Consider the following 27,688-nt stretch of genomic DNA (forward strand, 5'->3'; position numbering starts at 1 on the left):
TACTTGTCATGGATGGAGAAACTGAATGTTTAAAGGCGCTAAAATGGCGTCCTTTCCAAAACACTTTAAATATGAGAATAATTGAGGACCTTGTATTGTCCTAACACAAATGCAGCAAACATACTGTATCTCAAAGGCCATTAAAAGGACGGTGATCAGTGTTTCGGGGGAAATGGGTCGTTTAACACAAACTGTCAACGTTTATTGAACTGAACACACGGTAGCAGCATCAGACAGTCACCCAACAAAATAAAAGTCCAGAGACAAGTTTACAAAATAAGAGTCCTTTAATGGTGGGAGATGAACAGATCATATGAAGTGCCTCTCAGCAGATTCAAGCTTACAAAAACACTTCCCCCACATGCATACTGGGTATTGTAGTTCCCTGGAACATTGGAGATACAGTGAAGCAGTAAATGGAATGGAGGAGGGGGACTACAAACATGGCAGACAATGGACTATTTTCCCACCGTTTAAATAATCCCACGAGTCAGCCTTCTACGTGTCGGTCTCCTATGAGAGAGTATGGAACACTGGTCTACCACTAACCATCTGACATGTTATCATTGAGAGAGAATAATGCCTTGGCAAACAGACAGGGGACACTATAAAGTGGAGGGGTGGAGGGGTAATGGTCCATGTGAACACACAGACTCACACTCATTCAGTCAGTCAGTCACTAACGACAGGTCTCTTATTTTCACACACACAGCGATGTAGCCATGGTAATGGGTGCAGGGGATAAGGGGTGTTGATGGTGTCAGTGTGAAGTTGCATATAGAACAGAACGGTGGGGGGGGGTATTTGAGGTGGAAGGGGTGGCTTCTAAGGGTAGTAGGGAGGACAAGAGGGGGTATTTGAGGGGGTGGGAGATAGGAGGGGGTTTTCAGGGGTGGAGGGGGTGTTCAGGGGGTATTCAGGGGGTGATGGGGGTATTCAGGGGGTGATGGGGGTATTCAGGGGGTGATGGGGGTATTCAGTGGGGGATGGGGGTATTCAGTGGGGGATGGGGGTGTTCAGGGGGTATTCAGGGGTGACGGGGGTATTCAGGGGGTGATGGGGTATTCAGGGGGTGATGGGGGTGACGGGGGTATTCAGGGGGTGACGGGGGTATTCAGGGGGTGACGGGGGTATTCAGGGGGTGACCGGGGTATTCAGGGGGTGACGGGGGTATTCAGGGGGTGACGGGGTATTCAGGGAGTGACGGGGTATTCAGGGGGTGACGGGGGTATTCAGGGGGTGACGGGGGTATTCAGGGGGTGACGGGGGTATTCAGGGAGTATTCAGGGGGCGATGGGGGTATTCAGGAGGTATCAGAGCCTTGTCTCTATCCCGTGCGAAGGATGACATGAACTCCAGAATCGGTGAACACCGGACCACTCATGTCTCCCACCTTCAGAGCGAAGGACGCATCCTCAAAAGGCTTCTGCATCTGACCTGAAACACACACACACACCTCTATCACAACTAATGTCTCCGACCTTCAGAGCGAAGGCTTCTGCATCTGACCTGAAACACACACACACACCTCTATCACAACTAATGTCTCCCACCTTCAGAGGGAAGGCTTCTGCATCTGACCTGAAACACACACACACCTCTATCACAACTAATGTCTCCCACCTTCAGAGCGAAGGCTTCTGCATCTGACCTGAAACACACACACACACCTCTATCACAACTAATGTCTCCCACCTTCAGAGCGAAGGCTTCTGCATCTGACCTGAAACACACACACCTCTATCACAACTAATGTCTCCCACCTTCAGAGCGAAGGCTTCTGCTGACCTGAAACACACACACCTCTATCACAACTAATGTCTCCCACCTTCAGAGCGAAGGCTTCTGCATCTGACCTGAAACACACACACCTCTATCACAACTAATGTCTCCCACCTTCAGAGTGAAGGCTTCTGCATCTGACCTGAAACACAAACACACACACACCTCTATCACAACTAATGTCTCCCACCTTCAGAGCGAAGGCTTCTGCATCTGACCTGAAACACACACACCTCTCTCACAACGAAAACAGAAAACACCTGGAAAACAGGACTTTGTGCCTGTCTGTGACTGCATGTGTGTAGTATATTTTCCATTTGACCGTGTGTGTGTGTGTGTGTAGTATATTTTCCATTTGACCGTGTGTGTGTGTGTGTGTAGTATATTTTCCATTTGACCGTGTGTGTGTGTGTGTGTGTGTGTGTGTGTGTGTGTGTGTAGTATATTTTCCATTTGACCGTGTGTGTGTGTGTGTGTAGTATATTTTCCATTTGACCGTGTGTGTGTGTGTGTGTGTGTGTGCGTTACCTCTGCCGAACAGTCCCAGGTCTCCTCCGTTGCGTGCGGAGCTGCAGTCACTGAACTGAGAGGCCAAAGCCTCAAACTCCTCCTCTCCTGACTGCATCTGCTCTATGTACTCTGCAAAATGTTAACACATCATGTTATAACACTTACTCTACAACATGTTAACACATCATGTTATAACACTTACTCTGCAACATGTTAACACACCATGTTATAACACTTACTCTACAACATGTTAACACACCATGTTATAACACTTACTCTACAACATGTTAACACACCATGTTATAACACTTACTCTGCAACATGTTAACACACCATGTTATAACACTTACTCTGCAGCATGTTAACACACCATGTTATAACACTTACTCTGTAACATGTTAACACACCATGTTATAACACTTACTCTGCAGCATGTTAACACACCATGTTATAACACTTACTCTGCAGCATGTTAACACACCATGTTATAACACTTACTCTGCAACATGTTAACACATCATGTTATAACACTAACTCTGTAACATGTTAACACACCATGTTATAACACTTACTCTACAACATGTTAACACACCATGTTATGTAACACTTACTCTACAACATGTTAACACACCATGTTATAACACTTACTCTGCAGCATGTTAACACACCATGTTATAACACTTACTCTACAACATGTTAACACACCATGTTATAACACTTACTCTGCAACATGTTAACACACCATGTTATAACACTTACTCTGCAGCATGTTAACACACCATGTTATAACACTTACTCTGCAGCATGTTAACACACCATGTTATAACACTTACTCTGTAACATGTTAACACACCATGTTATAACACTTACTCTGCAACATGTTAACACACCATGTTATGTAACACTAACTCTGTAACATGTTAACACACCATGTTATAACACTTACTCTACAACATGTTAACACACCATGTTATAACACTTACTCTACAACATGTTAACACACACCATGTTATAACACTTACTCTGCAACATGTTAACACACACCATGTTATAACACTTACTCAGCAACATGTTAACACACCATGTTATAACACTTACTCTGCAACATGTTAACACACCATGTTATAACACTTACTCTACAACATGTTAACACACCATGTTATAACACTTACTCTACAACATGTTAACACACACCATGTTATAACACTTACTCTACAACATGTTAACACACCATGTTAAGTAACACTAACTCTACAACATGTTAACACACCATGTTATGTAACACTTACTCTACAACATGTTAACACACACACACCATGTTATGTAACACTTACTCAACAACATGTTAACACACCATGTTATAACACTTACTCTACAACATGTTAACACACACCATGTTGTGACCAATAACATCTGCCAACCATGTGTATGTGACCTATAACATCTGCTAACCGTGTGACCAACAACATCCGCTAACCGTGTGACCAGCAACATCCGCTAACCGTGCGTATGTGACCAGCAACATCCGCTAACCGTGCGTATGTGACCAGCAACATCCGCTAACCGTGTGACCACTAACATCCGCTAACCGTGTGACCACTAACATCCGCTAACCGTGTGACCACTAACATCCGCTAACCGTGTGACCACTAACATCCGCTAACCGTGTGACCACTAACATCCGCTAACCGTGTGACCACTAACATCCGCTAACCGTGTGACCACTAACATCCGCTAACCGTGTGACCACTAACATCCGCTAACCGTGTGACCACTAACATCCGCTAACCGTGTGACCACTAACATCCGCTAACCGTGTGACCACTAACATCCGCTAACCGTGTGACCACTAACATCCGCTAACCGTGTGACCAGTAACATCCGCTAACCGTGTGACCAACAACATCCGCTAACCGTGTGACCAACAACAGCCGCTAACCGTGTGACCAACAACAGCCGCTAACCGTGTGACCAACAACATCCGCTAACCGTGTGACCAACAACATCCGCTAACCGTGTGACCAACAACATCCGCTAACCGTGTGACCAACAACATCCGCTAACCGTGTGACCACTAACATCCGCTAACCGTGTGACCACTAACATCCGCTAACCGTGTGACCAGCAACATCCGCTAACCGTGTGACCAACAACATCCGCTAACCGTGTGACCAACAACAGCCGCTAACCGTGTGACCACTAACATCCGCTAACCGTGTGACCACTAACATCCGCTAACCGTGTGACCACTAACATCCGCTAACCGTGTGACCACTAACATCCGCTAACCGTGTGACCACTAACATCCGCTAACCGTGTGACCAGTAACACCCGCTAACCGTGTGACCAGTAACATCCGCTAACCGTGTGACCAGTAACATCTGCTAACCGTGTGACCAGTAACATCAGCTAACCGTGTGACCAATAACATCCGCTAACCGTGCGTATGTGACCAATAACATCCGCTAACCGTGCGTATGTGACCAATAACATCCGCTAACCGTGCGTATGTGACCAATAACATCCGCTAACCGTGCGTATGTGACCAATAACATTCGCTAACCGTGCGTATGTGACCAATAACATCCGCTAAACGTGCGTATGTGACCAATAACATCCGCTAACCGTGTGTATGTGACCAATAACATCCGCTAACCGTGTGTATGTGACCAGTAACATCCGCTAACCGTGTGTATGTGACCAGTAACATCCGCTAACCGTGTGTATGTGACCAGTAACATCCGCTAACCGTGTGTATGTGACCAGTAACATCCGCTAACCGTGTGTATGTGACCAATAACATCCGCTAACCGTGTGTATGTGACCAGTAACATCCGCTAACCGTGTGTATGTGACCAGTAACATCCGCTAACCGTGTGTATGTGACCAGTAACATCCGCTAACCGTGTGTATGTGACCAGTAACATCCGCTAACCGTGTGTATGTGACCAATAACATCTGACTTGACATGCACGTCGTTTATCAAACTGTCTCTCGCCATCTCGCTCAACACACCCAGAGACGGTCAAACATTAGATCAAATGTTGTCACACCAACTGTTTCCCCCAACTACTCACTTTGTATGAGGTCGAGGGCCTCCTCTTTGGAGCGTGTGATGTTCTCCTCCCTCCAGGAGGACGGGCGACGCGATTGGCTATGCTTCACCAGGAGGTGGGAACAACGCACCTTGTCTGGCTCGCCACTCCCATCACCTACAATTCAATACAACTTTATTGTCCCCTCCCATCACCTACAATTCAATACAACTTTATTGTCCCCTCCCATCAGCCACGATACAAATGTATTGTCCCCTCCCATCAGCCACGACACAAATGTATTGTCCCCTCCCATCAGCCACGACACAAATGTATTGTCCCCTCCCTTCACCCACAATACAACACAAATGTATTGTCCCCTCCCATCAGCCACAATACAACACAAATGTATTGTCCCCTCCCATCAGCCACAATACAACACAAATGTATTGTCCCCTCCCATCAGCCACAATACAACACAAATGTATTGTCCCCTCCCATCAGCCACAATACAATACAAATGTATTGTCCCCTCCCATCAGCCACAATACAATACAAATGTATTGTCCCCTCCCATCAGCCACAATGTGTCCCCTCCCATCAGCCACAATACAAATGTATTGTCCCCTCCCATCAGCCACAATACAAATGTATTGTCCCCTCCCATCAGCCACAATACAATTGTATTGTCCCCTCCCATCAGCCACAATACAAATGTATTGTCCCCTCCCATCAGCCACAATACAAATGTATTGTCCCCTCCCATCAGCCACAATACAAATGTATTGTCCCCTCCCATCAGCCACAATACAAATGTATTGTCCCCTCCCATCAGCCACAATACAAATGTATTGTCCCCTCCCATCAGCCACAATACAAATGTATTGTCCCCTCCCATCAGCCACAATACAAATGTATTGTCCCCTCCCATCAGCCACAATACAAATGTATTGTCCCCTCCCATCAGCCACAATACAAATGTATTGTCCCCTCCCATCAGCCACAATACAAATGTATTGTCCCCTCCCATCAGCCACAATACAAATGTATTGTCCCCTCCCATCAGCCACAATACAAATGTATTGTCCCTCTCCCATCAGCCACAATACAAATGTATTGTCCCCTCCCATCAGCCACAATACAAATGTATTGTCCCCTCCCATCAGCCACAATACAAATGTATTGTCCCCTCCCATCAGCCACAATACAAATGTATTGTCCCCTCCCATCAGCCACAATACAAATGTATTGTCCCCTCCCCATCAGCCACAATACAAATGTATTGTCCCCTCCCATCAGCCACAATACAAATGTATTGTCCCCTCCCATCAGCCACAATACAAATGTATTGTCCCCTCCCATCAGCCACAATACAAATGTATTGTCCCCTCCCATCAGCCACAATACAAATGTATTGTCCCCTCCCATCAGCCACAATACAAATGTATTGTCCCCTCCCATCAGCCACAATACAAATGTATTGTCCCCTCCCATCAGCCACAATACAAATGTATTGTCCCCTCCCATCAGCCACAATACAAATGTATTGTCCCCTCCCATCAGCCACAATACAAATGTATTGTCCCCTCCCATCAGCCACAATACAAATGTATTGTCCCCTCCCATCAGCCACAATACAAATGTATTGTCCCCTCCCATCAGCCACAATACAAATGTATTGTCCCCTCCCATCAGCCACAATACAAATGTATTGTCCCCTCCACTTCACCCACAACACAAAAACACTTTGTGCATCACCAATACAACTGAATTGTTCATATGATGCTACAACAGTCTTCTTCTCATCCCCCCAAACAGCAGCACACTTCACACAGTAGAGGGGGAGCACACTTCACACACAGTAGAGGAGGAGCACACTTCACACACAGTAGAGGAGCACATTTCACACACAGTAGAGGAGGAGCACATTTCACACACAGTAGAGGAGGAGCACATTTCACACACAGTAGAGGAGGAGCACACTTCACACACAGTAGAGGAGCAGCACACTTCACACAGTAGAGGGGGAGCACACTTCACACAGTAGAGGGGGAGCACACTTCACACAGTAGAGGGGGAGCACACTTCACACACAGTAGAGGGGGAGCACACTTCACACACAGTAGAGGGGGAGCACACTTCACACACAGTAGAGGAGCACATTTCACGCAGTAGAGGGGGAGCACATTTCACACACAGTAGAGGAGGAGCACACTTCACACACAGTAGAGGAGGAGCACACTTCACACATGGTTAAGGGCCAGCGTGTTGCTGGGTGGTTAAGGGCCAGCGTGTTGCTGGGTGGTTAAGGGCCAGCGTGTTGCTGGGTGGTTAAGGGCCAGCGTGTTGCTGGGTGGTTAAGGGCCAGCGTGTTGCTGGGTGGTTAAGGGCCAGCGTGTTGCTGGGTGGTTAAGGGCCAGCGTGTTGCTGGGTGGTTAAGGGCCAGCGTGTTGCTGGGTGGTTAAGTGCCAGCGTGTTGCTGGGTGGTTAAGGGCCAGCGTGTTGTTGGGTGGTTAAGGGCCAGCGTGCTTTTGGGTTAAGGGCCAGCATGTTGTTGGGTTGTTAAGGGCCAGCATGCTGTTGGGTTGTTAAGGGCCAGCGTGTTGTTGGGTTAAGGGCCAGCGTGTTGTTGGGTTAAGGGCCAGCGTGTTGTTGGGTTGTTAAGGGCCAGCGTGTTGTTGGGTTGTTAAGGGCCAGCGTGTTGTTGGGTTGTTAAGGGCCAGCGTGTTGTTGGGTTGTTAAGGGCCAGCGTGTTGTTGGGTTGTTAAGGGCCAGCGAGGTGTTGTGGGGTTAAGGGCCAGCGTGTTGTTGGGTTAAGGGCCAGCGTGTTGTTGGGTTAAGGGCCAGCGTGTTGTTGGGTTAAGGGCCAGCGTGTTGTTGGGTTAAGGGCCAGCGTGTTGTTGGGTTAAGGGCCAGCGTGTTGTTGGGTTAAGGGCAAGCGTGTTGTTGGGTTAAGGGCCAGCGTGTTGTTGGGTTAAGGGCCAGCGTGTTGTTGGGTTAAGGGCCAGCGTGTTGTTGGGTTGTTAAGGGCCAGCGTGTTGTTGGGTTGTTAAGGGCCAGCGTGTTGTTGGGTTAAGGGCCAGCGTGTTGTTGGGTTAAGGGCCAGCGTGTTGTTGGGTTAAGGGCCAGCGTGTTGTTGGGTTAAGGGCCAGCGTGTTGTTGGGTTAAGGGCCAGCGTGTTGTTGGGTTAAGGGCCAGCGTGTTGTTGGGTTAAGGGCCAGCGTGTTGTTGGGTTAAGGGCCAGCGTGTTGTTGGGTTAAGGGCCAGCGTGTTGTTGGGTTAAGGGCCAGCGTGTTGTTGGGTTAAGGGCCAGCGTGTTGTTGGGTTAAGGGCCAGCGTGTTGTTGGGTTAAGGGCCAGCGTGTTGTTGGGTTAAGGGCCAGCGTGTTGTTGGGTTAAGGGCCAGCGTGTTGTTGGGTTAAGGGCCAGCGTGTTGTTGGGTTAAGGGCCAGCGTGTTGTTGGGTTAAGGGCCAGCGTGTTGTTGGGTTAAGGGCCAGCGTGTTGTTGGGTTGTTAAGGGCCAGCGTGTTGTTGGGTTGTTAAGGGCCCCCCCAGATCAATGTTACAGTGCCCCACCAGGGATTCCAACCATGACCTGTCAGCTACAGGTCCATCCCCTTAGCTGCTGGGCGACCTACCTGACCCCACCGGACGCTCCCACTGGCTGGCATTGGTGATGTGGTTAAAGTAGTACACTCTACCTAGGAAAGGGAGGAGGGAGAAAGAGGATGGGGGAGGCGGGAGAGAGGGAGGGAGGGGGAGGAGGGCGGGAGAGAGGGAGGGAGGAAGAGGGGGTGGGGGAGAAGGGAGGGAGAGAGGACAGGGGAGAGAAAGAGGACGGGGAGGGAGGGAATGGAGAGAACGGATGGGAATGGAGAGAACGGATGGGAATGGAGAGAACGGATGGGAATGGAGAGAACGGATGGGAATGGAGAGAAAGAGGACGGGGAGGGAGGGAATGGAGAGAAAGGATGGGGAGGGAGGGAATAGAGAGAAAGGATGGGGAGGGAGGTAATGGAGAGAAAGGATGGGGAGGGAGGGAAAGAGGATGGGGAGGGAGGGAAAGAGGATGGGGAGGGAGGGAAAGAGGATGGGGAGGGAGGGGAAGAGGATGGGGAGGGAGGGGAAGAGGATGGGGAGGGAGGGGAAGAGGATGGGGAGGGAATGGAGAGAAAGGATGGAGGGAATGGAGAGAAAGGATGGGGAGTAGGGGGAGAGAGAGGAGAGGTGTTGGTTTGGGGGATGAGAAAGAGGGAGCCGATGCTACAACTAAAGTCTACTGAAGCTTCCTTTCCTTCATGTGCATTAATCTACACAGATAAAAGCGTGAACCTACACAGATAAAAGCATGAAGCTACACAGATAAAAGCATTTTGCTTTAGTCATGGAATGGACAGAACTACTCTCAGTTGGTCGTCTTCAGCAACTTTTAATGATATTGTGCTGAAGAAGGCGTTGAGAAAATACATATGTAACTTCTGCTCACTGGGCAGAAACTCGCCATTCTAACACAGGTGTCGGAATGGTCCCAAGGCGCGGGACAAAATGACGTCATTATTATGGGCCTTGTTATTTTCTGCTACCTCGCGAGCTGGCGTGAAATGAATGAATGGACATTAATGAATAAACTGACCAACTCAAAATGACGACACCCCATACAACAGTCTATCTTCCAATACATATATCCCTAAGAATTGTTTGATTATGAAATAAGTTAGTGTCCAATGCATAGTACGTTGAACAGTTGGCAAATCATGCATGCACCGTTGCTAGTTAGGCTAGCTTGCTGGGTTAGTCGTGAGGGTAATGACTGGCTAACTAAACAACACCAGATGATAGCTTTTGATACACGCACTAGTCAAACGAATAACCAACAGACACAATTCCCAAATAAACATGCGTCACCACCTAACGATGCAACAAGATTACAACCAACCTAACTAGCTAAGTAATTTAGCTAAGCCGCTAACGCTAGCATTTGGGTTCGTTCGGTCGGTACTTTGCCATGCAAGTGGTTTGTGCACCAGCGACAAATTGTTCGGGACTGGGATGATATAGCTAGTTATCGCTCTCAACCTACTGGAACTGCGGCTCATCCGCTTTTCCCACCCGGACGGTAGCTTCTCGTCCTCGGCGTCTGCCATTTTCCCTGCTTGCTTTCAAAACTGTGCAAGTCACTCCTCTTTGCCTCTGGTGGCTCGTAGACTGCGGCTGTAAGGAAACGTCTGCTGCTGATTCTGTTGTTGCACCTTCCATCCGCCAGGTGTCAAAGACACATGTTTAGAATATTCTTCACTTTTCTAAAAGGGTTGCTTTTACATGTGTTTTGTTGTTTTTGCATTAGACATGTATTTATCATGATAAACTACATTGGGTTTAATCGAATGGTATGTTGATATCATTTCGGCTGTTTATTCCACTGATCTACAGTAAAAAAAAAAAAAAAAATGCCCCTATAGACTGATGTGACCGCATTTGTTATTTCATTGCAACTATTCGCAGCACTTCTGGTTGATTTACGGCATAGCTGAATATTGCAGTGCCCGCCTTCTCTTGACATGTCACCCTATGAGAGGCCTTGACGTAGCCACGTCAATCATCCGTTTAGACGTTTCATTGGTGCGTTTTCTCGTTGTACACAAAGCGGAACGCTTTACGACTACCTAGGCTGAAACGATTCTGATTTTCGCTAACGACGAGCTATCAACAAGGTAATATCTGTACTTATACGATATTTTATCAATGGTGTAGACCAAATAAACATGTGAGGACACTTCAATATCTAAGACGTAATGTTTTATTTATTTTTTTCAGTGGTTGTTGATTAAGCGCTAACTAGCTCTGCTAACATTAGCCAACTCCATATGACAACATAACGTTTAATGTCCTAGCTATTATGTTAGCTGCTAAGTAACATTACATTATTGGAGTTGTAATGACAAACAACTGGAACATCATCCTTGTATTGTAATCACCACTGTTTGCTGTTTCACGCCACTTCGATGCGACGTGATTTTCGTAGCAGGTTATGAGAGCATTTTTCGCTAACCCGTCTTAACCTCAGTCTCCTAACCGACTACGTTAATAATCCTAACCCGCTTTAAGTTCTGACCTGCTACGAAAAAGTAACTTCCGTATCGAAGTTGTTTGAACATAGTGTTTATCGTATGTTCACGGTGTCATACTGTACCGCTGTCTCAACCAACCCTCCCCGTCTCTCTCTGCGGATCAGGATGATTGAGGTGGTTTGCAATGACCGGCTGGGCAAGAAGGTCCGGGTGAAGTGCAAGTATCCTTTTACTAAACTGACCACCATGCTAGTCTTACAGCACAGACTAGCCTACGCCATTCATAGACGGCATCTGATTTAGCGCCTATTGGCGATTAGTAACACACTGTTACAATAGTATGTGAACACCCCTTCAAATGAGTGGATTCGGCTATTTCATCCACACCCGTTGCTGACAGGTGTATAAAATCGAGCGCACCGCCATGCAATCTCCATAGACAAACATTGGCAGTAGAATGACCTTACTGAAGAGCTCAGTGACTTTTTCAATGTGGCATCATCATAGGATGCCACCTTTCCAACAAGTAAGTTAGTCAAATTTCTGTGCTGTTATTATGAAGTGGAAAACGTCTAGGAGCAACAACGGCTCAGCCGAGCAGCCACACACAATAACCCTAAGATCACCATGAGCAATGCCAAGCATCGGCTGGAGTGGTGGAAAGCTCGTCGCCATTGGACCCGGCGCAGTGGAAATGCCTTTTCTGGACTGATGAATCACGCTTCACCACCTGGCAGTCCGACCGACGACTCTGGGTTTTGGTGCATAGTGCCAACTGTAAAGTGGAGTAGGAGTAATAGTCTGGAGCTGTTTTTCATGGTTCGGGCCCTTTAGTTCCAGTGAAGGAAACACAATGACATTCTAGATGAGTTTCCAATGCACTGTGCCAACTGTAAAGTTTGGTGGAGGAGGAGGAATAATGGTCTGTGGCTGTTTTTCATGGTTCGGGCCCTTTAGTTCCAGTGAAGGGATATCTTAACACTACAGCACACAATGACATTCTAGACGATTCTGTGCTTCCAACTCTGTCTCAACAGTTTTGGGAAGTCCCTCCTGTTTCAGCTGGCTCCCGTGCACAACGAGGTTCATACAGACATTGTTTGTTGAGATCGTTTTGGAAGAACTTGACTGGCCTGCACAGAGCCCTGACCTCAACCCCCATCGAACACCTGTGGGATGAATTGGAACGCCGACTGCCCAACATCAGTCCCGACCTCACTAATGCTCGTGGCTGAATGGAAGCAAGTCCCTGCAGCAATGTTCCAACATCTAGTGGAAAGCCTTCCCAGAAGAGAGGAGGCTGTTATAGCAGCAATGTTCCATCATCTAGTGGAAAGCCTTCCCAGAAGAGTGGAGGCTGTTATAGCAGCAATGTTCCATCATCTAGTGGAAAGCCTTCCCAGAAGAGTGGAGGCTGTTATAGCAGCAATGTTCCATCATCTAGTGGAAAGCCTTCCCAGAAGAGAGGAGGCTGTTATAGCAGTAATGTTCCATCATCTAGTGGAAAGCCTTCCCAGAAGAGAGGAGGCTGTTATGGCAGCAATGTTCCAACATCTAGTGGAAATCCTTCCCAGAAGAGAGGAGGCTGTTATAGCAGCAATGTTCCATCATCTAGTGGAAAGCCTTCCCAGAAGAGTGGAGGCTGTTATGGCAGCAATGTTCCAACATCTAGTGGAAAGCCTTCCCAGAAGAGTGGAGGCTGTTATAGCAGCAATGTTCCATCATCTAGTGGAAAGCCTTCCCAGAAGAGAGGATGCTGTTATAGCAGTAATGTTCCATCATCTAGTGGAAAGCCTTCCCAGAAGAGAGGAGGCTGTTATGGCAGCAATGTTCCAACATCTAGTGGAAAGCCTTCCCAGAAGAGAGGAGGCTGTTATAGCAGTAATGTTCCATCATCTAGTGGAAAGCCTTCCCAGAAGAGCGGAGGCTGTTATAGCAACAAAGGGGGGAGCAGGTGTCCACATACCTTTTTTTATTTTATTATTCCAGACGCTCGTTCTGAACGTTAAAACGCATCGTTGCGATGTGGTTTTGGAAACAAGGAATGTATCTTTCATATCAGCAAGAAATCATTTAAAAAAAACTAAAGGTTAAATTACTACAGACCTTTTTTGAGGGTTGGGGTTATATAGATGTCTGTAGATGCTGAACCTTCAGAGGTTGCAGGCATAGACACACTATACCAACATGTCGTTAGAGCAGTCATCTGTGTACAGCCTTAACCCTTTCCAGCTCAGAAGACACTATAGGAGACCTGAAGAAGCTCATCGCTGCCCAGACAGGCACACGGTGGGACAAGATCGTACTCAAGAAATGGTGAGAAAGAAATTAAGTCCCTAGCCTACGGACTTTTATTCATTATTTTTTTTATTTAATTATACAAGTCAGTTAAGAACAAATTATCATTATCTCCAATGACGGCCTACTGCGGCCAAACCCGGACGGCGCTGGGCCAGTAGTGCGCCACCCTATGTGACTCCCAGTAAAGCCCTTCGTACATCAGCTGATATTTTTTATTTTAACTTTATTTAACTAGGCAAGTCAGTTAAGAACAAATTCTTATTTTCAATGACGGCCTAGGAACAGTGGGTTAACTGCCTGTTCAGGGGCAGAACGACAGATTTGTACCTTGTCAGCTCGGGGGTTTGAACTTGCAACCTTCCAGTTACTAGTCCAACTCTCTAACCACTAGGCTACACTGCCGCCCCTATCTCAACGTGCTGTACAGAAACCCAGCCTGAAAACCCATATCGCAAGCAATGTAGAGGCCTGGAATCGAACCAGGGTCTGTAGTGACGCCTCTAGCACTGAGATGCAGTGTCTTATTTCTTTACTCATCTATTGTTCACCTAATACCTTTTATTATTATTTTTTCTTAAAAATTGCACTGTTGGTTAGAGCCTGTAAGTAAGTATGTCACTGTTGGTTAGAGCCTGTAAGTAAGTATGTCACTGTTGGTCAGAGCCTGTAAGTATCTCACTGTTGGTCAGAGCCTGTAAGTATGTCACTGTTGGTCAGAACCTGTAAGTCAAATCAAATTTATTTGTCACATACACACGGTTAGCAGATGTTAATGCGAGTGTAGTGAAATGCTGGTGCTTCTAGTTCCGACAATGCAGTAATAACCAACAAGTAATCTAACCTAACAATTCCACAACTACTACCTTATACACACAAGTGTAAAGGGATAAAGAATATGTACATAAAGATATATGAATGAGTGATGGTACAGAACGGCATAGGCAAGATACAGTAGATGGTATCAAGTACAGTATATACATATGAGATGAGTAATGTAGGGTATGTAAACATTATATTAAGTAGCATAGTTTAAAGTGGCTAGTGACACATGTATTACATAAAGATGCAGTAGATGATATAGAGTACAGTTTATACATATACATATGAGATGAGTAATGTAGGGTATGTAAACATGATATTAAGTAGCATTGTTTAAAGTGGCTAGTGATATATATTTTAAATCAATTCCCATTATTAAAGTGGCTGGAGTTGAGTCAGTGTGTTGGCAGCAGCCAAGTAAGTATTTCACTGTTGGTCAGAGCCTGTAAGTAAGTATGTCACTGTTGGTCAGAGCCTGTAACTAAGTATGTCACTGTTGTATTCGGGCACACGTGACAAACTTTGATTTAGATCGCTGCGTCACTCAGAAACTTGTCAGTTGTGGCATATTTGGAACCAGTGACGAGTCACTTCTCCTTCTCTTCCTCCTGTATTATTCAGACTGTTCTCTGTGTCGTCTACATTTGTATCCAGGGTAACGTGTTAGAATATTAAGGTAGAAATGTAGAACCTACAAGCCTCTGTGACATGTAGAATAAGGAATCATGTCATTTCTATCTGAAACATTCCGGAAGGAACCTGGTCGAGGCTGTGTTCTTCCTCTGTGACATGTAGAATAAAGAATCATATAATTTCTATCTGAAACGTTCCGGAAGGAACCTGGTCGAGGCCGTGTTCTTCCTCTGTGACTAACTCCCTGTTTTCTCCTCTCAGGTACACCATATTCAAGGACCACGTGTCTCTGGGAGACTGTATCCTTTTTGAGCCCTCGGAAGTGTAGTTTCACTGTTTGACCACCGGATGGCGTTTTATCGTTGTGAGTCTCGTCCTGGAGGCACATCTGGGCCATTTCCCCTTAGACAGAGCAGCTGCAAAGTCAAACGTGGCTATATTGTTTTCATGCATTTTTACAATAATGTGCTGGTGTTTTTTTGTGGTTTTTTTTTGTGTTTTTAAATTAGGGTTAGGCATTAGGTTCAACAGTGTGGTTAGGGTTAAGCATTAGGTTCAACAGTGTGGTTAAGTTTAAATTCAGATTTGATGACTTTGTGGCTGTGCCAGCTTGTGACCACTGTCGAGCTGCCTCCAGAACAACATTCATGACGAAGAATGCTGAAACAGCTGTTTAACCAAGAGGAAATAGAACACTATTGAGCCCTTTGAGAACAACAGTTTCACTCTGACCAGGGAGGAATCTGTAAACTGGGCGATACTGAGCCAACATGTCTGCCTTCCTTACAGATGTTGCTACTGTTAGATATAGTAAGGAGAGAGAGAAACAGACAGCAACATTTGAATGTCTCCTCCTCCTCACTTAATCTGATGGTTATTGTCAGAGTGGGTTTCTAAATGTAAGCAAAGTTTTTGTTATTGAGAAATTCTATTTGGTGAAGTATTGCCTTGAAAGTGATGAGTTTCCTGGTTTAGTTCATTATATTGAGGGAAACTCTGGGAAATGATTTGGTTGTGCAACTCGAGACATTTGACACACGCGGTACATGTGGCATATGGGGCGGCAGGGTAGCCTAGTGGTTAGAGCGTTGGACTAGTAACCGGAAGGTTGTGATTTCAAACCCCCGAGTTCAAACCCCCGAGCTGACAAGGTCGTTCTGCCCCTGAACAGGTAGTTAACCCACTTTTCCTAGGCCGTCATTGAAAATAAGAATGTGGTCTTAACTGACTTGCCTGGTTAAATAAAGGTAAAATGGAAAAAAAAAATATGGATGGTGTTTGTGTGGGACGACTGATCAACACCACCGCCGCTGTTCTCCTCCTTTACTCACCTGTCTGCAGATGAGATCCATGATGGGCAGAACCTGGAGCTGTACTACCAGTAGAGGACTGAGGACACACACCACACACACAATTCTATGTCACAACAAGGCTTGAGTTTGTTGATCATTGGATCGGGGTTTGCGGAAGACATTGTTGATGTACTAGTGATGAAATGTTTTGATATTGTTTGGAAATAAAAGCAAATATTTATTTTAGTTTAATTTGTCTCCGTCTCTAACTGGCTTTATTATCTGGAGGTGTCCCACACGGCACCCTATTCCCTATATAGTGCACTACTATAGACCAGACTCTGTTCTGTTTAGGTAAGAGGTTCCCTATATAGTATACTACTATAGACCATACTGTTCTGTCTAGGTAAGAGGTTCCCTATATAGTGCACTACTATAGACCAGACTCTGTTCTGTCTAGGTAAGAGGTCCCCTATATAGTGCACTACTATAGACCAGACTCTGTTCTGTCTAGGTAAGAGGTCCCCTATATAATATACTACTATAGACCAGACTCTGTTCTGTCTAGGTAAGAGGTTCCCTATATAGTATACTACTATAGACCAGACTCTGTTCTGTCTAGGTAAGAGGTTCCCTATATAGTATACTACTATAGACCAGACTCTGTTCTGTCTAGGTAAGAGGTTCCCTATATAGTGCACTACTATAGACCAGACTCTGTTCTGTCTAGGTAAGAGGTTCTCTATATAGTATACTACTATAGACCAGACTCTGTTCTGTCTAGGTAAGAGGTTCCCTATATAGTGCATTACTATAGACCAGACTCTGTTCTGTCTAGGTAAGAGGTTCCCTATATAGTGCACTACTATAGACCAGACTCTGTTCTGTCTAGGTAAGAGGTTCTCTATATAGTATACTACTATAGACCAGACTCTGTTCTGTGCCATTTGGGACAGAATCTCTGAATATTAGTCAATATTAACTGCAACGATGTTAAAGGTAGACTCAGCGATGGGTCAATTTCCGCATCAACTAAAAGCGTTGAAGCGCGAGGCTCAACTTCTCTGCTGTTCTCGCTCGTCCCCGCTGCGGTGCTGCTCGTGGCAACGTCATTTCAGAGTTTAAATATTGAACATGCCGAATGGCACGTGTCTTTTTTTACCCTGTCGCTCGTTTGAAAAACGAGATTCAGTCTTGGAGGTGTTTCCTGACCGATTCCGCGTTTGGTTTTATTGAGGTTTGTCCCCCATGAGATACTGTACACAAGGAAGCCTATTTCACTTCCTCAGAATTAATTGAAAACAACTAAAAAAAAAATCTGTATTTTGTTAATCTTCGCTGAGGATGTTTTAGTTGTGCAATTTTACATGAAGGTGTTTGGTGCAGTATTTCGTAAACAAATATTGCGACGTGTTGTCTTAAGTACACAAAGTCGGTCTGCTGGGCAGGTCCATCTATGCTCTTGGATAGAGAGCTGTCACCGCAGCAGTTCACCCCATGTTAGTGGGAAAACGGGGCATTGTCAAAGCAAAACACAACCTTCATTTACCAATTGTGACACTCCGTCTTAGACAAGCCTGACTTTATGACCAAAATGATCCTATGTACACTTTGTAGTCCGTCTAGACACTATAATAACTGACTCGTATCTGTTTTCAAAGGGATGTGTTGCTTTTAAAAAGGCATTCGCTCATTGTACATAGTTCATGTTAACATGACAGAGACAGACCACGTGGTACGTCAGAGGGTTTATTCACAGCAGAAACATTGGATCAGTGCATTGAGTTCTACACACAGGAGGAAGCCAGGGGGTCCCTCGACATTAACACGTCTGACCAGGGCTGTATCCGTGTGTAGTGGGGGGGGGGTCATAGAGATGGAAAGAGGCCATATCATTGTATCCGTGTGTAGTGGGGGGGGGGGGGGGTCATAGAGATGGAAAGAGGCCGTATCATTGTATCCGTCCCACTACGGCGTCTGTGACATCATGGGCAGTGCCATTGAAGCCATTTTGAAGTAGTCCCATTTTCTTCTTCACGATTGGCTGATACCTCCTGATGACCCGGGCTGCACATGACTCCCAACAAGGTCACCAGGTAGGGATCAGCCAATGAAGTTGGAAGTCCCAGCCAGTTGACGACATTGAAATGGTGGAAGCCCTCAATGGTGCTGCCCCGTGCTAATACAACCCTTTGGCCACTAGAGGCCTCTATCATTCTCTATGGTCGTGGTAAGGCTTCCACCATATTGCCTCTATCTTGCAGATCAAACATTTAATCGCCTCCACGCAGTCTTTTTAATTTTTAATCATCACTGGATGTCTAATAAATCACTGTGTTTACTTCATGAAAATAACTTCAAATAAATGTTTTATAATTTATTTCCCTGAGCCTCCTTCACCAATTGGAATGCTCTGTCTGATCGTGTCGGTGTGTTGATAGAAATTTAAATATATTTACATGCACAGCTCTGATTGGCGGATAGGATTGTCTAGACTCTAGAGCAGGGATGGGCAGCTCCAGTCCTCGGGGGCCTGATTGTTGTCACACTTCCGCCCCAACTAAGACACCTGACTCCAGTAATGCAATGATCATGTTCTTCAGTTGAGAATTACAGTCAGTTTAATCAGCTGTGTTTGCTAGGGAAACAGTGGGACTGGAGCTGCTCATCCCTGCACTAGAGCCTACCCAGCTTACCCCTTCAAAGTAGGTGGAGAAATATGCAAATAAAAGATGACTGGTCATTGGTCAGAAAAATCAGATCAGATTGTGATGTCATGCTGTGGGTCAAAAACTCCATCCCACCTGAACAGGTTGAAATTCCAAGCATTGTTTTCAAAAGGACATTATCGTAATTTTATACAATTTCAGAGTGTTATTTCAACCTCATAGTGTGGAGATATTGTTGAAAAAAACAAAACAGTAAAATCACATTTTTGACTGCACTGGTTAGGGCCAAGGGAAGGGGTAGGGGTTGAATTGGGACACACTGTCTCTTTCACACACATGTGAAGGTGTGACAGTGAGGCGACATCAGCAGTATTCAGAGTAATCCTCTTCTACATAGTTAGCTGGGAACAGACCGACCTACAGACAGAGAGACAGGAGTTAGCTGGGAACAGACCAACCTACAGACAGAGAGACGGGAGTTAGCTGGGAACAGACCAACCTACAGACAGAGAGACGGGAGTTAGCTGGGAACATACCGACCTACAGACAGAGAGACAGGAGTTAGCTGGGAACAGACCAACCTACAGACAGAGAGACGGGAGTTAACTGGGAACAGACCGACCTACAGACAGAGAGACGGGAGTTAGCTGGGAACAGACCAACCTACAGACAGAGAGACGGGAGTTAGCTGGGAACAGACCAACCTACAGACAGAGAGACAGGAGTTAGCTGGGAACAGACCAACCTACAGACAGAGAGACGGGAGTTAGCTGGGAACAGACCAACCTACAGACAGAGAGACGGGAGTTAGCTGGGATCAGACAGAGAGACAGGAGTTAGCTGGGAACAGACCAACCTACAGACAGAGAGACGGGAGTTAGCTGGGAACAGACCAACCTAGAGTCAGAGAGATGGGAGTGTGTGTGTGTGTGTGTGTGTGTGTGTGTGTGTGTGTGTGTGTGTGTATGTGTATGTGTGTGTGTTGGTCCTCACCCGTCCATAGACCTCTCCTTTCCACCATCCATTGTGAGCTTTCTTAGACAGGACCTTGACTGTGTCTCCTTCTCTCAGAGACAGCTCTGTACGGTCTCTGGCTGAGAAGTCGTACCTGGCCCTAGCTGTGCCGAATGAACGCACACTGCCACCTAGAGGAGAGAGAGAGAGGGAGAGAGGTGAGCGTGGGTGTGTGTGTGTTGAAACAGACAGTATTTGAGAGTACTTATATTTGAGGTTATGGAAGGAAATAAGTTGAGGTTTGTTGGAAGAGTCTTGAGAGTGTGTGTGTGTGTGTGTGTGTGTGTGTGTGTGTGTGTGTGTGTGTGTGTGTGTGTGTGTGTGTGTGTGTGTGTGTGTGTGTGTGTGTGTACCTGGGGAGGGTGTGTTGAAGGGTGTATCACTCTGTTCAGGCTGGTTGAAGGGGGTCTGGAGGGTGGTGTCCACATCCTTAAAATACTCCTTCAATGAATGTTGCTGGTAGAACTGAACCATCTCCTAACAGAGCGATGAGGGGAGAGAGAGGGGGAGAGAGAGGGGAGAGAGAGGAAGGGGAGAGAGGGGAGAGATGGGGGAGGGGAGAGAGAGGTAGGGGAAGGGGAGAGAGAAGTAGGTGGAGGGGAGAGAGGGGGAAGGGGGAGAGGGGGGAGGGGGAGAGAGAGGAAGGGGAAGGGGAGAGGGGAGAGATGGGGGAGGGGAGAGAGAGGTAGGGGAAGGGGGAGAGAGGTAGGGGAAGGGGAGAGAGGTAGGGGAAGGGGAGAGAGGTCGGGGAAGGGGAGAGAAAGGTAGGGGAAGGGGAGAGAGGTAGGGGAACGGGAGAGAGAGGTAGGGGAAGGGGAGAGAGAGGGGGAGGGGAGAGAGAGGTAGGGGAGATGGGGGAGGGAGGTAGGGGAAGGGGAGAGAGAGGTAGGGGAAGGGGGAGAGAGAGGGGGAGATGGGGGAGGGGGAGAGAGAGGTAGGGGAAGGGGAGAGAGAGGTAGGGGAAGGGGAGAGAGAGGTAGGGGAAGGGGAGAGAGAGGAAGGGGAAGGGGGAGAGAGGTAGGGGAAGGGGGAGAGAGGTCGGGGAAGGGGAGAGAAAGGTAGGGGAAGGGAGAGAGAGGTAGGGGAACGGGAGAGAGAGGTAGGGGAAGGGGAGAGAGAGGGGGAGGGGGAGAGAGGTAGGGGAGATGGGGGAGGGAGGTAGGGGAAGGGGAGAGAGAGGTAGGGGAAGGGGAGAGAGAGGGGGAGATGGGGGAGGGGAGAGAGGTAGGGGAAGGGGAGAGAGGTAGGGGAAGGGGAGAGAGAGGTGGGGGAAGGGGAGAGAGAGGTAGGGGAAGGGGAGAGAGAGGGGGAGATGGGGGGAGAGAGGTAGGGGAAGGGGAGAGAGAGGGGGGGGGAGGGAGAGAGGTAGGGGAAGGGGGAGAGAGAGGGGGAGATGGGGGAGGGGAGAGAGAGATAGGGGAAGGGGAGAGAGGGGGAAGGGGAGAGAGGTAGGAGAAGGGGAGAGAGTGGGGAGGGGAAGGGGATGGAGAGGTAGGGGAAGGGGAGAGAGAGGTAGGGGAAGGGGAGAGAGAGTTAGGGGAAGGGGGAGAGAGGTAGGGAAGGGGAGAGAGGGGGGAGGGGAGAGAGAGGTAGGGGAAGGGGAGAGAGGTAGGGGAAGGGGAGAGAGAGGTAGGGGAGGGGAGGGGAGAGAGGGGGGGAGATGGGGGAGGGGAGAGAGAGGTAGGGGAAGGGGAGAGAGAGGGGGAGATGGGGTAGGGGAGAGAGAGAGATGAAGATACAAAGTGCTTTACAAAAAATAGTTAAACATGTTGTTTATATTTACAAAAGAAGAAGAAAAAGGGATGTGAGGTAGAGGGAGAGAGACGAGGAGGGTAGACAGAGAGATTAGAGGGAGAGAGACGAGGAGGGTAGACAGAGAGATTAGAGGTAGAGGGAGAGAGACGAGGAGGGTAGACAGAGAGACGAGGAGGGTAGACAGAGAGATGGGAGAGAGATGAGGAGGGTAGACAGAGAGACGAGGAGGGTAGTCAGAGAGATGAGGAGGGTCGACAGAGAGACGAGGAGGGTCGACAGAGAGACGAGGAGGGTAGACAGAGAGATGAGGAGAGTAGACAGAGAGACGAGGAGGGTAGACAGAGAGATGAGGAGGGTCGACAGAGAGACGAGGAGGGTCGACAGAGAGACGAGGAGGGTAGACAGAGAGATGAGGAGAGTAGACAGAGAGACGAGGAGGGTAGACAGAGAGATGAGGAGGGTCGACAGAGAGACGAGGAGGGTAGACAGAGAGACGAGGAGGGTAGACAGAGAGATGAGGAGGGTAGACAGAGATGAGGAGGGTAGACAGAGAGACGAGGAGGGTAGACAGAGAGACGAGGAGGGTAGACAGAGAGACGAGGAGGGTAGACAGAGAGATGAGGAGGGTAGACAGAGAGACGAGGAGGGTAGACAGAGAGACGAGGAGGGTAGACAGTGAGACGAGGAGGGTAGACAGTGAGACGAGGAGGGTAGACAGTGAGACGAGGAGGGTAGACAGTGAGACGAGGAGGGTAGACAGAGAGACGAGGAGGGTAGACAGAGAGCCGTACGATTAACCCTTTGAATGCTTTCTTCTCGTTGATGCGGTAGAGGCCTTCTGTTGACGTGATCTTGATGTGTCTGATGTCCATGTTAAACCTGGAGGAGACAGAGTGAATGAGAATCAGTGTGTGTGTGAGAGAGTAAGAATGTGTGTGTGTGAGAGAGTAAGATTGACAGCTGTTAGACAGAGCCTTTCTGATTGGCCAGTAAGGAGGCAGGCTCACTTGAGGCTGATTGCGAACTCTCCTCCGTCTTTCTGGCGGACCAGAAACGTTCCGTCCGACCGTGAAATCAGGAGGTTCTTCGCCTCTGACCGGTCCATGTTCCCCGCAAACCTAGAACCCAAATCACTTAAATGACCAAACCTAGAACCCATTGCAGTTACATTAGAACAGTACAAAACCTTTCCCATGATTGCTATCAATAACTATTTTCAAACACAGAACACTTCCAAACCTAGAACCCTGCAGTGATACCACACTCTTAGAAAAAGGTGATATCTAGAACCTAAAAAGGTTCTTCGGCTGTCCCCATATGATAAACCTTTGAAGAATCCTTTTTGGTTCCAGAGAGAACCCTTTTGGTTCCAGGTCGAGGGTTCCAGGTGGTGCATATCTAGAGCATCGGTATGAGTGATACCAGGTGGTGCATATCTACAAAACATCGGTATGAGTGATACCAGGTGGTACACATCTAGAATATCGGTATGAGTGATACCAGGTGGTACATATCTAGAACATCGGTATGAGTGATACCAGGTGGTGCGTATCTAGAACATCGGTATGAGTGATACCAGGTGGTACGTATCTAGAACATCGGTATGAGTGATACCAGGTGGTGCATATCTAGAGCATCGGTATGAGTGATACCAGGTGGTGCATATCTAGAACATCGGTATGAGTGATACCAGGTGGTGCATATCTAGAGCATCGGTATGAGTGATACCAGGTGGTGCATATCTAGAGCATCGGTATGAGTGATACCAGGTGGTACACATCTAGAACATCGGTATGAGTGATACCAGGTGGTACACATCTAGAACATCGGTATGAGTGATACCAGGCGGTACACATCTAGAATATCGGTATGAGTGATACCAGGTGGTACACATCTAGAACATCGGTATGAGTGATACCAGGTGTAAATAGAATGGTATCATTACTCACCATAGGAAGTCGGATAGGTCGGGAGTTGGTCTCTGGGGAGAGAGGTCAGAGGTCAGACAGTTTTGAGAACACAACCCATGCTTCCTGAAGCACTTAATAAAACGTATGTTGGTATTTCTATCAATACCAGACACGATGTAGCCTAGGGGCGGCAGGGTAGCCTAGTGGTTAGAGCGTTGGACTAGTAACCGGAAGGTTGCAAGTTCAAAACCCCCGAGCTGACAAGGTAATAAATCTGTCGTTCTGCCCCTGAACAAGGCAGTTAACCCACTGTTCCTAGGCCGTCATTGAAAATAAGAATTTGTTCTTAACTGACTTGCAGAGTTAAATAAAGGTTAAAAAAAATAAACTATGACATGTGCAATCAACTACAAGTCAGTGGTACTCACAGAGATGAAGGGCTGGACCTTACTGCAGGGGAACCAACCCATCTGACCAATCGTCACGTTCTTGCCCTGAGTGACACACACAGCAGACCAATCAGACGACTAGAACAATTAGCACATTATTGTACAGAAATTATTTACTACAAAGTACATGTTACAATGGTATTACTCAATGATATGCCAAAGAGAGAGAGATAGATGTCAGAGAGAGAGAGAGACAGATGCCAGAGAGAGAGAGAGAGAGAGATGCCAGAGAGAGAGCAAGAGATGCCAGAGAGAGAGAAGCCAGAGAGAGAGAGATGCCAGAGAGAGATAGATGCTAGAACTGGACAAGAAAGTTGACAACCTTCCCTCCCCCATACGCCCCACTAGACACAACTACGACAACAACCAACAAAAACAGGTCACAACTGCAGCTCTGTCGGACGCTGTGTATGGACATAGTAAATGGTAGGCTTTGAGGGGACGCTGGGTATGGACATAGAAAATGGTAGGCTTCGAGGGGATCCTGGGTATGTACATAGTAAATGGTAGGGTTCGAGGGGATGTTGGGTATGTACATAGTAAATGGTAGGCTTCAAGGGGACGCTGGCTATGTACATAGTAAATGGTAGGCTTCGGGGGGACGCTGGGTATGTACATAGAAATGGTAGGCTTCGAGGGGACGCTGGCTATGTACATAGACAATGGTAGGGTTCGAGGGGACGCTGGGTATGTACATAGACAATGGTAGGGTTCGAGGGGACGCTGGCTATGTACATAGACAATGGTAGGGTTCGAGGGGACGCTGGGTATGGACATAGAAAATGGTAGGCTTTGAGGGGACGCTGGGTATGGACATAGTAAATGGTAGGCTTCGAGGGGATCCTGGGTATGTACATACATCTTAATTGTCCCTAGAATTTCTAAGCAAACAGCTGGAGGCAGGGCTTTCTCCTATAGAGCTCCATTTTTATGGAACGGTCTGCCTACCCATGTCAGAGACACAAACTCGGTCTCAACCTTTAAGTCTTTACTGAAGACTCATCTCTTCAGTGGGTCATATGATTGAGTGTAGTCTGGCCCAAGAGTGGGAAGGTGAACGGAAAGGCTCTGGAGCAACGAACCGCCCTTGCTGTCTCTGCCTGGCCGGTTCCCCTCTTTCCACTGGGATTCTCTGCCTCTAACCCTATTACAGGGGCTGAGTCACTGGCTTACTGGGGCTCTCTCATGCCGTCCCTGGAAGGGGTGCGTCACCTGAGTGGGTTGATTCACTGATGTGGTCATCCTGTCTGGGTTGGCGCCCCCCCTTGGGTTGTGCCATGGTGGAGATCTTTGTGGGCTATACTCGGCTTTGTCTCAGGATGGTAAGTTGGTGGTTGAAGATATCCCTCTAGTGGTGTGGGGGCTGTGCTTTGGCAAAGTGGGTGGGGTTATATCCTTCCTGTTTGGCCCTGTCCGGGGGTGTCCTCGGATGGGGCCACAGTGTCTCCTGACCCCTCCTGTCTCAGCCTCCAGTATTTATGCTGCAGTAGTTTATGTGTCGGCGGGCTGGGGTCAGTTTGTTATATCTGGAGTACTTCTCCTGTCCAATTCGGTGTCCTGTGTGAATCTAAGTGTGCGTTCTCTAATTCTCTCCTTCTCTCTCTCTTTCTCTCTCTCGGAGGACCTGAGCCCTAGGACCATGCCCCAGGACGACCTGACATGATGACTCCTTGCTGTCCCCAGTCCACCTGGCCGTGCTGCTGCTCCAGTTTCAACTGTTCTGCCTTATTATTATTCGACCATGCTGGTCATTTATGAACATTTGAACATCTTGGCCATGTTCTGTTATAATCTCTACCCGGCACAGCCAGAAGAGGACTGGCCACCCCACATAGCCTGGTTCCTCTCTATGTTTCTTCGTAGGTTTTGGCCTTTCTAGGGAGTTTTTCCTAACCACCGTGCTTCTACACCTGCATTGTTTGCTGTTTGGCGTTTTAGGCTGGGTTTCTGTACAGCACTTTGAGATATCAGCTGATGTACGAAGGGTTATATAAATACATTTGATTTTATTTGATTTGATACATAGTAAATGGTAGGCTTCGAGGGGACGCTGTGTATGTACATAGTAAATGGTAGGCTTCGAGGGGACGCTGGGTATGTACATAGTAAATGGTAGGCTTCGAGGGGATGCTGGGTATGGACATAGTAAATGGTAGGCTTCGAGGGGATGCTGGGTATGGACATAGTAAATGGTAGGCTTCCTGTCCAACCAAAAACATAGAGACCCAGAAAATCGGAGTCTACGCCTTCACTGTGGTGAATCACTAAAAACAATACAGAAATACACTACGGAAAAAGAAGGAACAGCACGTCAGAAATCAGATCAAAGTATTTGAAGAATCCATCCATATTCTAACCACTTCTGGGAAAATGTATGAGTTTTCTATCCAAAATGGAGATGTATAGATAAACCACTTCTCCAAACAACAAAAACATATACTTGATCAATTACAAATCTTAGAGTCAACTATTAAAGACTACCACTGGATTCTCCAATTACAATTAATGAACTACAGGACAAAATAAAAACTCTCCAACCCAAAAAGGCCTGTGATGTTGATGGTATCCTCAATGAAATAATAAAATATACAGAGCACAAATTCCAATTGAATATACTTAAACTCTTTCACATCATCCCTAGCACTGGTATCTTCCCCAATATTTGGAACCAAGGACTGATCTCCCCAATCCACAAAAGTGGAGACAAATTTGCATATGACATAACATTATATATATATATATTATATTATATATTATATATATTATAATATTATATTATATATTATATTATATATATATGACATAAGTCTGAAATAAAATGACACACATACACACAGCTTTGTAGTGAGACAGGGATGCAGCTTGATATACATCAACAGACTGGCCAGGGCTCTATAACAGTCTACAGCACCCGGCATCACAAATGTCTACTGTTTGCTGATGATCTGGTGCTTCTGTCCCCAACCAAGGAGGACCTACAGCAGCACCTAGATCTTCTGCTCAGGTTCTGTCAGACTTGGGCCCTGACAGAACTGGGCCCTGTCAGAACTGGGCCCTGTCAGATCTTGGCCCTGACAGACCTGAGCCCTGTCAGACCTGAGCCCTGTCAGACCTGGGCCCTGACAGACCTGGGCCCTGTCAGACCTGGGCCCCGTCAGAACTGGGCCCTGACAGACCTGGGCCCTGACTGACCTGGACCCTGTCAGACCTGGGCCCTCACAGACCTGGGCCCTGACAGTAAATCTCAGTAAGGCCAAAATAATGGTGTTCCAAAAAAGGTCCAGTTGCCAGGACCACAAATATAAATTCCATCTAGACACCGTTGTCCTAGAGCACACAAAAAACTATACATACATTGGCCTAAACAACCGCGTCCACAGCTAACATACACGAAGCTGTGAACGATCTGAGAGACAAGGAAAGAAGGGTATTCTATGCCATCAAAAGGAACA

The 27,688-nt window shown here is 47.1% G+C and overlaps 3 protein-coding genes across 8 annotated transcripts in view; 1 reads left to right on the forward strand and 2 right to left on the reverse strand.

The window, feature by feature from the left end:
• Positions 1-268: 268 nt before the first annotated feature.
• Positions 269-10,767, reverse strand: LOC135529533 (peptidyl-prolyl cis-trans isomerase NIMA-interacting 1-like). 3 transcript variants are annotated; one of them, XM_064958217.1, is made up of 5 exons: positions 10,403-10,757; positions 8,965-9,023; positions 5,370-5,504; positions 2,311-2,421; positions 269-1,437 (listed from the first exon to the last, which is right to left on the reverse strand). In XM_064958217.1, the coding sequence occupies exons 1-5, from the start codon at positions 10,468-10,470 to the stop codon at positions 1,328-1,330; spliced, it is 483 nt and encodes a 160-aa protein (XP_064814289.1). In that variant the 5' UTR covers positions 10,471-10,757; the 3' UTR covers positions 269-1,327. The 3 variants fall into 3 exon arrangements, with proteins under 3 accessions (XP_064814289.1, XP_064814290.1, XP_064814291.1); XM_064958219.1 differs by lacking the exon at positions 269-1,437 and adding an exon at positions 1,921-2,000 and having other exon boundaries at positions 10,403-10,762; XM_064958218.1 differs by lacking the exon at positions 8,965-9,023 and having other exon boundaries at positions 10,407-10,767.
• Positions 10,768-10,931: 164 nt separating this feature from the next.
• On the forward strand, positions 10,932-16,691 carry LOC135529535 (ubiquitin-like protein 5). The gene is made up of 5 exons (XM_064958220.1): positions 10,932-11,037; positions 11,559-11,615; positions 13,627-13,710; positions 15,409-15,446; positions 16,489-16,691. The coding sequence occupies exons 2-5, from the start codon at positions 11,560-11,562 to the stop codon at positions 16,530-16,532; spliced, it is 222 nt and encodes a 73-aa protein (XP_064814292.1). The 5' UTR covers positions 10,932-11,037; position 11,559; the 3' UTR covers positions 16,533-16,691.
• A 1,484-nt stretch (positions 16,692-18,175) lies between these two features.
• Positions 18,176-27,688, reverse strand: part of LOC135529536 (proto-oncogene vav-like) — a 42,760-nt gene continuing 33,247 nt past the window's right edge. The window contains exons 17-23 of one of the 4 annotated variants that reach the window (XM_064958224.1): positions 24,216-24,281; positions 23,827-23,858; positions 22,885-22,995; positions 22,669-22,756; positions 20,476-20,599; positions 20,102-20,253; positions 18,176-19,525 (exon numbers count right to left, since the gene is read on the reverse strand). In XM_064958224.1, coding sequence (XP_064814296.1) covers positions 19,472-19,525; positions 20,102-20,253; positions 20,476-20,599; positions 22,669-22,756; positions 22,885-22,995; positions 23,827-23,858; positions 24,216-24,281 — 627 coding nt within the window. In that variant the 3' untranslated portion in view covers positions 18,176-19,471. The other 3 variants (XM_064958221.1, XM_064958222.1, XM_064958223.1) reach the window with 3 other exon arrangements.

This window comes from Oncorhynchus masou, unplaced genomic scaffold (genome assembly GCF_036934945.1).
Source record: "Oncorhynchus masou masou isolate Uvic2021 unplaced genomic scaffold, UVic_Omas_1.1 unplaced_scaffold_1178, whole genome shotgun sequence".
Taxonomy (NCBI): Eukaryota; Metazoa; Chordata; class Actinopteri; order Salmoniformes; family Salmonidae; genus Oncorhynchus; species Oncorhynchus masou.

What these genes read in the sequence shown, in the direction of transcription:
- LOC135529533 (XM_064958217.1), bottom strand. Translation starts at nt 10,470, where the DNA reads ATGGCAGACGCCGAGGACGAGAAGCTACCGTCCGGGTGGGAAAAGCGG. An exon ending in GGAGCGTCCGGTGGGGTCAG is followed by an intron (nt 5,505 to 8,964) that starts GTAGGTCGCCCA and finishes ATTGAATTGTAG; the next exon opens with GTGATGGGAGTGGCGAGCCA. An exon ending in CCTGGGACTGTTCGGCAGAG is followed by an intron (nt 1,438 to 2,310) that starts GTAACGCACACA and finishes TGTGTGTTTCAG; the next exon opens with GTCAGATGCAGAAGCCTTTT.
- LOC135529535 (XM_064958220.1), top strand. Translation starts at nt 11,560, where the DNA reads ATGATTGAGGTGGTTTGCAATGACCGGCTGGGCAAGAAGGTCCGGGTG. An exon ending in AAGGTCCGGGTGAAGTGCAA is followed by an intron (nt 11,616 to 13,626) that starts GTATCCTTTTAC and finishes AACCCTTTCCAG; the next exon opens with CTCAGAAGACACTATAGGAG. An exon ending in AAGATCGTACTCAAGAAATG is followed by an intron (nt 13,711 to 15,408) that starts GTGAGAAAGAAA and finishes TTCTCCTCTCAG; the next exon opens with GTACACCATATTCAAGGACC.